Below are 14,197 nucleotides of genomic sequence, written 5' to 3' on the forward strand. Positions count from 1 at the left end.
TAGTCAAGACAGTCTTGGGGAACACCAGTAAAGAAATTATTCTATCATGTATAATAATTGTAACAGTATGGAATTGGCAGAAAGACATACTAATAGACAAATAGAAAAGAATGGACATTCCAGAGTCAGATCCACATGCAAATAATTGGTTAATTATAAAAGTGAGGAATTAACAGTCTTTTCAGGACATGATGCTAGGTCAACTGAATATCTATACACAGGGGGAAAAAAAAGGTAATTTAACATCATGCCATACCCCAAAATCAATTCCAGGTGGACAACATAGACTACTTTGCCACTAGCCTCAATTAATTAATTCAATTAATAGTGAATAAAATTTAAAATTCAGGGCATCAGACATACTAGCCACATTTCAAGTGCTCTGGAGCCACATGTGGCTAGTATCTACCATATTGGACAGCACATCTAGAGAACAGTTCCATCACTGCAGAATGTTCTATTGGACAGAACTGTTCTAGAAGAAACCATAGAAGAATATCTTTATGAATTTATGTAAGAGAAATGTTTTTTTAATATATTTTTAATTTTTTTTAACGTTTATTTATTTTTGAGACAGAGAGAGACAGAGCATGAACGGGGGAGGGTCAGAGAGAGGGAGACACAGAATCTGAAACAGGCTCCAGGCTCTGAGCTGTCAGCACAGAGCCCGACGCAGGGCTCGAACTCACGGACCATGAGATCGTGACCTGAGCCGAAGTTGGCCGCTCAACCAACTGAGCCACCCAGGCGCCCCTGTAAGAGAAATGTTTTAAACAGAATTAAAAAAAAAAAAAAAAGATGTTAACTGGGTGCCTGGTGGCTCAGGCAGTTAAGCATCGGACTCTTAATTTCTGCTCAGGTCACGATCTCACAGTTCGTGAGTTGGAGCGCCACTTTGGGCTCTGCGCTGGCAGCACAGAGTCTGCTTGGGATTCTCTCTCTCTGTCTCTCCCTCTTTGTCTCTCTCTCTCCCTTTCTTTCTCTGCTCTTTCTCTCTCTCTCTCAAAATAAATAAATAAACATTAAAATTTTATAATTTCTTTTTTTTAAGGTTTATTTATTTTTGAGAGACAGAGTGTGGGTGGGGGAGGGGCAGAGAGAAAGGGAGACACAGAATCCAAAGCAGGCTCCAGGCTCCAAACTGTCAGCACAGAGCCTGACATGGGGTTTGAACCCACAAATCATGATCATGACCTGAGCTGAAGTCAGATGCTTAACTGACTGAGCCACCCAGGCACCCCAGACATTAGACATTTTAAAAAATAAAAGCTATTAACTATAAAGGAAAAGAAAACTATAAAACTATGAAAAACTGGACCTCATTAAAATTAGGAACTCCTTTTCAACAAGTAACACTATAAACAGAGTAAAAATACAAGATGCAGAATGGAATAAGAGCCAGGACTAGCGTGAGGCAAGTGAAGTACTTGGTGTGGACACAAATTTTTAAGGAGGTGCCAAAAATTCAGTAATCAAGACAAGCAAGATATTAATGTAATATTTTTACAAATAAATATTAATGCCAAAAAAAACCATGATGACCAAAATATCAAAATTTTAAATAAAGATAGGATCAGTATTTCCATTGTTTGCTTCTTTTAAAATGTTTATTCATTTTTGAGAGAGAGTGTGAGTGGGGGAGAGGCAGAAAAAGAGGGAGACACAGAATTCAAAGCAGACCCCAGGCTCTGAGCTGTCAGCACAGAGCCTGACATGGGGCTTGAACCCACAAACCATGAGTTCATGACTTGAGCTGAAGTCAGGCACTTAACTGACTGAGCCACCCAGGCACCTCTCTGTTGTTTTGCTTCAAGCTCCAGTGTGACTTGAAAGCATTATGGGAAATGATATTTGCAACGCGTACACAAGTATCTAATATTTAAAGAATTCTTATAGACCAATACAAATGTCAGACAATCCAACAGAAGAACAGGCTCAAGACTTGAATATTTCACAAAACAAGATATCCAAATGCCAATGAATATGTTAAAAGATGTTCAACTTTGTTATTCATCAAGAAAATTAAAATTAAAAACAAAAGCATTCCACAAAAAATCCACCAAAATGGCTAAATGTAAAAGAGACAACACCAAGTGCTGGTGAGGATGTAGAAAAAACAGAAGTCTCAGACATGGCTGGTGGGAGTGTAAAATGATTTTGGTCTTGGGAAAATGACTTTGAAAAACTGGCAGTATCTGTTAATATAGAACTTACACATGTCCTATATGACCCAGCAATTCCACTTCTAGATAACTCAACAGAAATATATTCATATATTCATCAAAAAACTATTCAAGAATGTTTTCAGTAGAACTGTTCATAATGGCCCTCAACTGGAAACCTAAACATCCATTAATAAGGGAATGGATAAACACATTGTGGCATACTAATTCATGAAATACCATACAAAGAGAATAAGCAAAATATTACTACATAAAATAAACAAATCTTATAAACCCAGTATTAAGCAAAAGAAGTCACACATTTAAAAAGTACATACACACACATATATATAAAGCCCCCCAAACAAGCAAAACTTAATCATGGTGTTAGAAGTCAAATTAGTGGTTACCCTTGGAAAGAAAGGGACTTAAAGGGCCTGAGGGTGTTCTGGGTGCTGATAATGTACTATTTTTTTTTTTTAATGTTTATTTATTTTTGAGAGAGACAGAGACAGAGACAGAGTACGAGCCGGGGAGGAGCAGAGATAGAGGGAGACACAGAATCCAAGGCAGGCTCCAGGCTCTGAGATGTCAGTATAGAACTTGATGTGGGGCTCGAATCTACAAACTGTGAGATTGTGACCTGAGCCAAAGTCAGATGCTTAACCGACTAAGCCACCCAGGTGCCACTGATAATGTCCTATTTCTACGTCTAAGTTCTGGTTTCCTGGGTGTGTTCACATGGTGAAGACTTTTTTGCTCAACAAAAACAGAAAAACTTTCATTGAAAACTTTATTTAAAAGAAAATAAAAATATTTCCAGACTATTCAGGAGCTCAGAGAAGGAGATGAGGATTTTAAAAAGCAAGCAATAAAGTGATAAAGTCAGTTACCACAACGTACTCTCTCTCTCTCTCTCTCTCTCTCTCTCTCTCTCTCTCTCTCTCTCTCTCTCTCTCTCTCTGACCTGGTTCTCTCTACCCCAGCTAAGGCAGATAGTTTTGCTTGTCATCGTATCCACAAGCATCCTTGCAAGTAGGGGAGGCTAGTCTTCGCTTTCCCATTGGATGCACAGGATGGCAGCCCTGAGCAGCTCAATGACTAGATTAAAGCCTCACAGGCAGTTAAGGTAGATGCAGTACCAGAAACTGGTCCCTTCATTTCTGCTCCTGAGCTTTGTGAAAGAGGACCCCTGTGAGCCAGGCCACCTGACCACTCTGAGGCTAGGCTCCAAGCCATGAATGCCTTCACTAGGGTCTAGTGAGTTTTTCTCTGTGTCCCTAATTTAAAGTGATGGCGAGGATGGAGATGGCCTCTTAATTTATTTCACAGTTGAACCCACTTAAAGCAGATAGCCAGTCAGTCAGCACTGCATACACTTCCCTGGAAGCAAATGTCAGGTGGTGCAACTATAGGACATAAGGAGTCAATTTCAAATAACCGCTTTTCTCCCTCCTAAAAGCCCAATTACTGACAATTGAATGAGGCCCCATGGCACTTGAGAGCAGAATAAACCAAGGGAAGATTAAAACATGTAACGCCTGGGATTCCGTCTGCAACAACTATTTCTAAACAAATGAATAGAGTCACACTTCTCATCCTTTCTTCTCTTAAACAAGATTCAAATTGTGGCTTAGAATGTTTTGAATTTAGTACTTTCGCTTCAAGCTGATTCTTTTTAAAAACACCTGAATATAAAGAAAGAATCTGTAAGCACGGGTTTGGAGAACAGATGGAGACGAAACTGGTGGCTGCCTAGCAGGCAATTTATGGCTGAACCCTGCCTTGTGGGGGCCATTAGAGGGGCTTATGGAACTCTCCACCCTCTGCCACATTCCCACTTTTCTTCTTTTTCCTCAAGATAGCTGCCCTATGAGCAACACACAGACCTCTAGGGGCTAGAGGGATTATTTTGGCCCCCAGACCCAGCTACGCAGGTATTTAAATAGGATATACTATAGCTTTACAGTTCTTTCCAATTTTCTCCCCAAAGTCTCAATAAATCTTCCCTATCCAACTGAAGTCTGTTTTCTCTCAAATCATAATCTACTTCTTTGTATATATTTTCCTCTCTGAATTATATTCTTTCTTATTTCAATCAAAGATGAGACTCTGGGCTCTCCCTATCCCTCACCCCCTATCTGATTTTTTAGTTCCTGTTTTCTATTTCTCTTTTATAAGAACTCCTTTCTCTTTTCGACTAGTGTCCTGGCTCTGGTTCTTTACGTCTTTTGCTCAACTCTGAATACTTGGCTTCTTTGCTTCCCTCTCCCAGACTCTAAAGGCATCTTTGTTAGAATGCTTACCCATCCATATGCAGAAGTGCTTGGAAGAGACAAACATGCATGGTGTAACCAAGAGATGGGGCAAATTTTAGGTTATTTTAACTTTTGAGATTCCTCCAGAGTTTCTTGAAGAACCAAAAACAGCCCTTCTCCCAGAAAGACTGCATTCTAACTCAGAGCCAGTTACACAAAATGGGGGTTATTGCACTCGACAGCAAAACAGCCAATTAAAAGTAATTGTCTCAATCTGGGTTATACATTTCCTTATATCCTTGAATTTTCAGAGCCCCAAGGTAATAGAATCCCGAATGTAGTCTCCTAGACCACAGGTCTGCCTTTCAAAGCCTCAACCTGACAGATACTGAAACCAAATACTTCAACCTACGATTTACTTCTTTTGGGGTAAGGGTCGATCTCCTTTCTACATCTGTCTGACAGGATGTTTGAGTGACCAAATCAAAAGGCTATAATGGGCCCCCATTCCTGATAATTACCTTTGCATGGGGCCTTCCTGCCGACGATTGTGCCCAAAGTGAAGCCATCAGTGTTTAGTGTCCCGATCCTTAATCAGATCCCTGTGGTTTAAGCAGAGAAGATGCAGACACTCTCCTTACCTTCAACGTGAGTCAGTGTCTTTTCCTTTATTTTCAGAGCAGTTCGACCAAAGGAACTATCGCATTCTCAGGGCACAGCCTGGTTAGGAGATTTGTAACTTCATGCTTCCAGGGTTCCATTTCTCCCTGGATTTGCTCTTCATATTGTCTGTGTTGTCGGCTCATTGCAACATGGCCGCTCCCTCCATGAAGGTTCTTCTTTCCCACATGTATCTCAACAGAGCTCTGAGTTCTGGCACGGTGAAGGGTAGAGACCTAAAGCCCTCTCTTCTCTGGTGCCATCTCACCTATCTGCCTACAAGGCAGGGGCAGTGGCCAGCTGCTTTTACGATAATTTAGGTGCTTAAATATTTAGAAAAATTATGCACCCAAATAAGAAACTGATTCCAAAACTCCAATTAGTGGAACATGCCAGGCAAAAATCACCTAGGCACCAAGGCTTGGGGGAAATTTTTACTACAGAAGAAATGAACAAACAAAAACCAGAAGATATAAAAGAAGAAGGAAGGAGGAGGAAAAGAGAAGAAACTGAGTCCATAGACATACTAAGTATAGATATCGTACTGTACCAAAACACCCGCTGAGAAAGAGAAAGAGATTTCTTCTTCCCACACTGAGGCTCACCTCTCACTATACAGGCCCCTGTCCCAGGAATCGTCAGTAGCAGTTCTGTGGTCAATAACAGATAATTCCAGATCAAAAGGGTTCTGAAATCAAGACGTTGTTTATAGATCAATGATTCTCCAAGTGAATCCGGGGATCTCTGGTGGGTCTGCAAGATTCTTCCAATAGTTTTGTGGGCTGGGTCAAAATGCAAGACACAGAAGTGTGTTGGGTGTTTTTTTCCCCCCTTTGAAACATATTTTCCACTGCGGATTTCAATCAAAACTTAAAAGAACCAAAACAAGCATGTTTAAAGGAATATAAAGGAATATAAATAATTGACAGGAATTCAGCAAAAACACCTCAAAAATGTTTTCTTTTGTTTGCTGGCTTGTTTATTTAATCCACTAAACAGGTAAGATTCTTTTGTTCTGTTCAAGTAATGTAAGGACTAAAACTCTCAAGACTCACCAGTCCAGATGAAAAGGTGAACCTTACAAAGCATACCTTTTTGAGAGGAGGAAAGGCAGGTCCTTTCTTCCCTGAGTTTCTCATTTCCCAGTGTCATTTACTTCCTGGTCCTCTCTCTCAGCACTGCTTTCTAGTTTAATGTCCACATCTCTGAAGTCAGAAGCAGCCACTGCCAAGAAGAACCCTTCTCTGCTGCCACAGCTGTCTTTACTCAGGTTTCTTTTCCAGGGAGCAGGAGCTCAGGTGTGGGGTGAAGGGGATGTCAATTGAGGCTGCAGCTTGGGAAGATCTGTTTTTCCTCATCCTAGCCCCACAGCAAAAGTTAACCCCAGTAGAGCCTGGACTGCTGGAGAGGACTTTTTGAGTTATTTAATAACCCGATTATTAGCCATAAAGCATGACAAAGCTTCCAGGCCATGAGATAAAATATAATACTTACAGCTAGGTCTGCCTTCCCTTAACAGAGCAGTGTCCATATTCAGCTATTTGTTGGACCAGTTTGTACAGCCATAATTTCTTAGAAGGATTTTAAACAGACAGGCTGCCTACACCATAGGTAAAATAGTGTGGAAGCTCTAAATTGCAATGCACTTGGAGACCTCTAATTGGATTTTGCTGAAGTATGTGCAATATCATTTACCTATCTGTATAATTCTTTCATGTGTACACAGTGCTCTCTGATAGTTCAGATGCCACCCTGAATTACCCAGATTCTGTTAGCCCTCTTGATCCTTTGGTGCAGACCCACCCAAGAATAAAGGAAATGATGTTCTTCCCACCTTGTTTGATAAGGTGAAAACAACTTGTTCACTCTTTCAGTGTGATTGGGGGAGGGAAAGAAAAGAAAGAAAGAAAGAAAGAAAAAAGCCAATCCCAACATCTGGATGAAATTTATTACATACCTCTCTGGGACCCCCTGGTTCTTGAATGTTTCAGCTAATGATTCTTCCAAAGTCTGCAGTGGCTCAATGACTCAGCCTGCCAGGGAATGATACTTTGCTGCCAGTTACTGCAAGTTGGTTTAAATAGGTTGTCAAGATGCTGTAGCTGTGACCAAATCCCTGGCAGGGGGAGGTGGGGCAGCACATGCCACGTGAGCATGCTTACATGTTTCTGTGTGGATTCCCAGTGGGAGGAGTATTTGCCACTTCTGGAGAAATTGGAGGTTCTCTACTAATTGCTTGGTGTCCCATCCCTAGAATATGACTCATGCAGTCAAGTCCACAAACATGTTCATGTCTTGAGGAGAAGATCTATGTTTGATTACATTTATGGCTAATGTTTCTGCATCTCTAGGGTAAAGGGAAAGAGTGTCAGCTCTGCCACTTACAAGCCTTAGGATTTTAAGCTAATTTATCTGGTTTCTCTGAGCTTCAGCTTCTTTATCAGTAATGTGGGTAAATAATATCCTCAATGGAGATACAGGGGAATGAATTGAGATAATGGTATGTAACTTGATTGTGGGTTTCCATGCACAGGAACAGCATATGAACCTGGGGTGGCACATTCTGGCAAAGGAGAACACTGCCTTGAAAAAGGAAGACCCCATAATTATAATGGGAGCCCAGGGAAGGGGTCCAATGATTGCCAAGGACCGCTGTCTTAATGCAACTTTTTTGAGAATATTTGCTCTTAAGGCAGAATGGAAAAGGCACTGAACTGGAAGTCAGGAAATCAACGTTCTAGTCCTGACTTTGGTAACAACAGAGCTAGATAAATTTGGGCAAGTCATTAAATCTCTTTGTGTCTGTTTCCTCATGTATATAACTGTGATATTCATACTTTCCCTTTCCAAAGCATAGTATTATTGTGAAGTTTAAATATGATGGGGTCTATACAAGAAAATATTAAACATATAAAAATAAAAATATAACTTATTTGGGTCAAAACTTCAAAAGAATGCTGCCAACCCAGTAGTGGCTAAAACACTCTAGTGAGCTTGTCTGAAACTTAATTTAATACTGTTTTCGTGGCTGACCAGAATATGACTGGCAATGCCTCACTGAACTCACCCAAATAGCCAGTCCCTTGGGTTCTGTGTGTAGTCCTTGAAGGGCAATGAGAAATAATATCAGAAGATGAGCAAAGCCTTGGCTCCAGCTTTTCTAAATCTTCTGTAAGTACATGTTTGAAGTTTCTAGGCCCATGTATTTGACGGCTAGTATTTTTTTTAATGTTGATTTATTTTTGAGAGAGAGAGAGAGCTGAGGAGGGACAGAGACAGGGGTGAGAACAGAGGATCCCAAGTGGGCTCCATGCTGACCACAGAGAGCCCGATGTGGGGCTTGAACTCATGAGCCCTAAGATCACGACCTGAGCTGAAGCTGGACTTAACTGACTAAGCCACCCAGGTGCCCATAATGGCTAGTATCAAGGGGCATGTTTGGAGCCCAAGGGCTCCAGAAGCTTGCTGTCTGCTCCTTAACATATAGGGGAGCAAGTCAGGGAGTTTGGCAGGCAGGGAAGGGGTCAACCTTACAACTTTGGGAAGCTTAAGACAAAGTCCTACCCTCAAATCACTCATCACCCAGAACCTTGTAAACACTCACTTTCAACAGAAGCCCAGAAGGAGAACCATCCTGTTTATCAGATTTTTTGTTTCCTTTCCTATCCAAGAAAATAGTTGTAAAAGAAAGTTAGGAAAACCCAATGTTTCTTTTATTTATTTTGCTTCTGCTTTTTCTTCCATGACCTAGCAAGTTGCAGATCTGCCCTGGGTGAAGAGATTATGAGAGAGGCTTATGAGGCAGGCTATCAACTCTAAGGCACTAGGGTCTACCCCTTTCCTATATCAGTGGGCTACCTGGAATATTCCTCCCATTTATGGGTCAGCCTGGGCCCTAAAACAAAGGCATCTCCATCAAACTCTTCTGCATTCACATGGGGACATGTGAACATGTGAACATAGAACTTTGCCCACAAATGGGCATGCTTTTTTCATGGAGCCACTGAAGCCATGGGTTGGGTTGGGGAACAGGGAGATAGTAGGCGGACAGTGGGAATTGGATTCAACCTTTCCTCAGGTGCCTAGGTCTTGGTCTGCAAAGGAAAAGACACTGCTGGCTACCCCAGTTTCAGGCATGCAGCACCTTCTCCCCAGTTGGTCCATAAACAATCCCTGCTCATAAATCAGTAAGGACAGGAACCCACTGGGACTAACACAAGCTCTCACATTTAATGTCCCAAGCAGATCCAAATCCAGGCTTGCCACACTGGGTCCATGTAGTCTATCCTTTTTGAAGGGGTTATTAGCATGGCTTTCTTTGAATGCTTATGGATTCTCCCTCAGGAGCACCTTGGAAAAATCTAAGACCCCCTCTTAAAGAATATGAATCTGTTTAGATACATGGTAAGCAAGCAGATAAGGGCTGCTTTTTAAAAATATTTTTAAGATGTGGGATATGTCAGTTAATTAGAGACAAGAACAAACAGGGACAGTTTCCATTTTGGGGGCATCTGGTCAGGAGGCTTTTAGGGAATCCTGATGTTCCAGGGAGTAGTAATCCCATTCTTCCAGCCTTTATTGTTTGAACTTCTACCAGTCTGGACATGAGGAGAGTCTGAATGGGCCAGGAGTTCAAGGACAGGAGGCCCCTTAGGCAGGAGGGCTATACTTGTGAGTACAGGTCTGCCAGGATTAGGGTAGGCACCCTCCCCCCTTACCCCAAAAAGCTTGTCCCCTGGCTGGCCCTCCTTCCTCCTTCCTCTAGTTTTCCAGGCCCTGTGATCTTTACTGCAAAGCAAACCATATGGTTTTGATTCTGGCTCCTGGCTTACTGAGAGCATTTCATGTCTCCGGTGGCAGGAAGCCCTCTGGCCTCTTTAAGCAACTGCTCTGGCATCTAAAAGAGGATGCCAGCTCTTTTGGATATTCTCTCCCAGCTGGGCATAACAGCCCAATGGTAACATGCAGTGTGGAGGGGGGGTACATTCCTAAATTCAAAGAGGTGGACTGCAGGTTCAGGCACCTGTGGGTGTCTGTCCAAAGAACTGACATTTCCCCCTCCATGCTACCCCCAGATTTCCGCCTCATTCTATCTCTGGTGAGATAATCCTCCCCAGAGATAAGAGCGCAGGACCTAGTCCTTCTGGAAGAGATGGGGAAGGGAAGTAGTGTCTGACCGAAGGGATCACACAAAATTCTAATCCCATAGATTGGTGCTTCAGTCACCAAGATAGCTGTAGTCAAATTAACGTCAGATGAGCTTCAATGGGATTTGCTAGAAGAAAATTCTGTGATTTGATCAGTAAGGAAGGTGAAGGTTAGAGGAAGTCAATCACTTTTCAGAAGGGATCAAAGATGCTCTTATGTGAAAGGGATGAAGGGATGGTGACAGGCTAAGGAAAACCTGTAAGTAATATTTTGTTTTTATATCATGCTTTATAATTTCCAGTCATCTGGTCTTGTCTTGGCCTGCGCATTTGCTGACCTTTCCACTTGGAATGTTTTTTGTTTTTGTGTTTGTTTGGTTTTTTTTTTTAGCAGATCCCCATGTAGTTATCTCCTTCTTGTCCTTAGATTTCAATGTCTCCTCCTCAGAGAGGGCTTATCTGACCAACGTCTCTCATGTGATCCCCATTCCACTCCCTGTTATATCACTTTATTTCCTTCCTAGGACTCATCATTATTTGATATTACAGGCAGACCCTATTTTATTGTTCTTTGTGCTTCACTTTATTGTGCTTTGTGGATATTGTATTTTTTACACATTGCAAATTTGTAGCAACCCTGCATTGAACAAGTCTATTGGCACCATTTTTCCAACAGCATTTGCTCATTTCATGTCTCTATGTCACATTTTGGTAATTTTTGCAATATTTCAAGATTTTTCATTATTGTTATATTTGTTATGTTGATCTGTGATCAGTGATCTTTGCTGTTGTAATCATTTTGAGGTGCCACCAACCATGCTTATATATAAGATGGCAAACTTAATTGATAAATGTGTATGTTCTGACTGTTCCACCAGCAGGCTGTTCCCTCATCTCTTTCCCTCCTCTTTCCCTCATGCCTCCCTAATCTCTGAGACACAACAATATTGAAATTAAGCCAACTAATAACCCTACAGTGGCCTCTAAGTGCTCAAGTGAAAGGAAGAATCAGATGTCTCTCACTTTAAATCAAAAGCTAGAAATGATTAAGCTTATTGAAGGGGGCATGTCAAAAGCTGAAATAGGCTGAAACCTAGGCCTCTTGCACTGGTTAGCAAAGTGGGGCGCCTGGGTGGTTCAGTTGGTTGAGGATCCAACTCATGATTTCGGCTCAGGTCATGATCCCAGGGTCATGGGATCGAGCCCCATGTCAGGCTGCACACTGAGTATGAAGCCTGCTTAAGATTCTCTCTCTCTCTCTCTCTCTCTCTCTCTCTCTCTCTCTCTCTCTCTCCTTCTGCCCCTCTTCCTCACTTTCTCTCTCTCTCTAAAATTAAAAAAAATTTTTTTTAATATTACATAAACTTAGTTGATAAAGCAGTGGCAGGGTTTGAGAGGATTGACTCCAATTTTGAAAGAAGCTCTACTGTGGGTAAAGTGCTATCAAACAGCATTGCATGCTACAGAGAAATTATTTGTGAAAGAAGAATCAATTGTGGGAAACTTCACTGTTGTCTTATTTTAAGAAATTGCTACAACCACCCCAACCTTCAGCAACCACCACCCTGATCGGTCAGCAACCATTGACATCAAGGCAAGACCCTCCACCAGCAAAAAGATCAAGACCAGCTGAAAGCTCAGATGATGGCTAGCATCCTTTGAGCAACAAAATGTTTATTTTATTTATTTTATTTTGAGAGAGAGAGTGAGAGGGATAGTGTGCCCGTGTGCATGGGCGTGTGAGCAGGAGAGGAGCAGAGAGCAAAAGGGAGAGAGAATAGCAAGCAGGCTGTGTCCTGTCAGCACAGAGCCCAAAGTGGAGCTTGATCCCCTGAACTGTGAGATCATGACCTGAGCTGAAATCAAGAGTTGGACACTTAACCAACAGAGCCACTCATGAGACCAGACAAAATATTTTTTAATAATGTATGTCCATGTAGAATTACTTTATTTTATTTTAATGTTTTATTTATTTTTGAGATTATTTTTAATAATGTTTTATTTATCTTTATTATTTACTTATATATTAGTTATTTATTATTATTTATTTGAATTATTTTATTTTAATGTTTTATTTATGTTTGAGATTATTTTTATAATGTTTTATTTATTATTTGTGCTGCTGTCAGCACAGAGCCCAATGTAGGGCTCAAACTCACAAACTGCAAGTTCATGATCTAAGCCGAAGTTGGATGCTCAACCGACTGAGCCACCCAGGCACCCTGTATGTGTTTTTTTTAAGACATAATACACACTTAATAGACTGCAATGAAGAGTCTTTTATATGCACTGGAAAACCAAAAAATTCATTTGACTTGCTTTGAGATATTCATTTATTGTGGTGGTCTGGAACTGACTCTGCAATATCCCCAAGGTATACCTGTATCTTGTTTGTTTACTTGTTTCAGTCTAAGTTATACAACCATAATGCGAACTCCATGAAAATATCCCCTCCATCTTGTTCACTGCTGTATCTTCAGTGCCTAGAATAGTGCCTGCGGAGCAGAAGGTGTTTAATAAATATGTGCTGAACAATGGAATACATGAGTGGAGTGTTGAGACTAGGAGAGCTAGCCAAGGAAAGCTAGGTAAAATTGGAATGGTATGCATAGGCCAGAAAGAACAGAAATGATCATGAGAGGAAATTGGGACCAGTAACCAATCTTCTGAGAAGGGGAAATAGAAAGTGAAAATAAAAGAACAACCACATTTTGTCTGATGCCTTCCAGCTTTCATCATAGTCAATAAACCTTTGTTAAGTATTTCCTATGTGCCCAGCATTATGCTAAGAGCTGCGGATACAAAGATGAATGAAATCATAGGTTGAAGAAGAAGAGGAGAGGAAGTAAAATCAGGAGTTGCTCTTCCTTGAGTTCTCAAGCCATTCACTGAGTTCACCATCTGATAAGGAGACACATAAGAAACAACTACATGAAAATGGGTCTTTCAGAAGTGTTATGAAATTCATTAAGGGGAACATGTCAGGGGAAACTATAGAGGAGATGACATTTGATTTGGGTCTTCAAAATAAGTAAAGAATTCATCAGACAGAGAGGAAGAAAAAGGGTATTCCAGGCAAGGAAACAGCACAAGCAAAGACATGGAGGCATGAAAGTACTTGTTATGCTTGGAAAACAGCAGGCAGACCAAATTGTTTCCTGAGATGAGAGCAGAGTGTACATGGGGAAATGGCCAGAGATGAGGCTAGAAATATGGATGAAATGAAGTGGTGAAGGGCTGGTCTTATTATGGGCCATGCTGAAGGATGTGGATTTAGTCATACCAAAACAACCTAGATTCTATAGTGATCTTTCTATGAACCCTAATGAATGGAGTTATGTTAGCAAATTCTCTCCATCTATGACAAAAATCAATCAAAGGACTCTTGGCTTGATGCCCAGAGATCTCAATGCACCTCACAAGTATAGCTTTAATACAGTCCAGCTGAGGGCCTGGGAGAAGTGGTAGGCCAGGATACTGGATACTGGGCCCCCAACTCTCACCCAAGGTTAGGGTGAGATGATTGTGTCCCATCAACTGTCTCACACATAGTGGGTCACTCCCCACTTCCCTTGAACTATAAGGGCTCCACATAGCTCAGGCAGGGGCAGCCGGTGGACAAACTAGGGTGAGATAAGCAAGACATGCATCAAGACTGTAAAATTCAGGAGTGCCTGGGTGCCTTTGCCTCAGCTCATGATCTCACAGTTTGTGAGTTCAGGCCCCGTGTCAGGCTTTGCGCTGACAGCTCAGAGCCTGGAGTCTGCTTTGGATTCTATGTCTTCCTCTCTCTCTGCCCCTCCCCCACTCACACTGTCTTTCTCTCTCTCTTTCTCAAAAATGGATAAACATTAAAAAAAAAAAAGTTTAGAGGCACCTAGGTGGCTCAGTCAGTTAAGCGTCCGACTTCAGCTCAGGTTATGATCTCACAGTTCGTGAGTTACAGCTCCACCTCAGCTCAGAGCCTGGA

General features: G+C 41.5%; 1 protein-coding gene across 9 annotated transcripts in view; it reads right to left on the minus strand.

Annotated features, from left to right (window-relative positions):
- ASIP (agouti signaling protein) overlaps positions 1–14,197 on the minus strand; it is a 163,434-nt gene that overhangs the window by 61,238 nt on the left and 87,999 nt on the right. Inside the window, exons 1-2 of one of the 9 annotated variants that reach the window (XM_045053314.1) lie at positions 7,038–7,124; positions 5,686–5,730 (exon numbers count right to left, since the gene is read on the minus strand). The exons of 2 other annotated variants lie outside the window; for them this stretch is intronic. Coding sequence is in view for 1 of the 7 variants with exons in the window: in XM_019826162.3 (XP_019681721.1) it covers positions 5,686–5,768; positions 6,172–6,219 (131 nt within the window). In the remaining 6 variants the exon portion in view is untranslated. Of the gene's footprint in view, positions 1–5,061; positions 5,347–5,685; positions 5,863–6,171; positions 6,920–7,037; positions 7,174–14,197 lie in introns of those variants that run through there. 6 more of the 9 variants (XM_045053313.1, XM_019826162.3, XM_045053312.1 and 3 more) reach the window with 6 other exon arrangements.

The sequence above is a fragment of the Felis catus genome, chromosome A3 (genome assembly GCF_018350175.1).
Source record: "Felis catus isolate Fca126 chromosome A3, F.catus_Fca126_mat1.0, whole genome shotgun sequence".
NCBI classification, from domain to species: Eukaryota; Metazoa; Chordata; class Mammalia; order Carnivora; family Felidae; genus Felis; species Felis catus.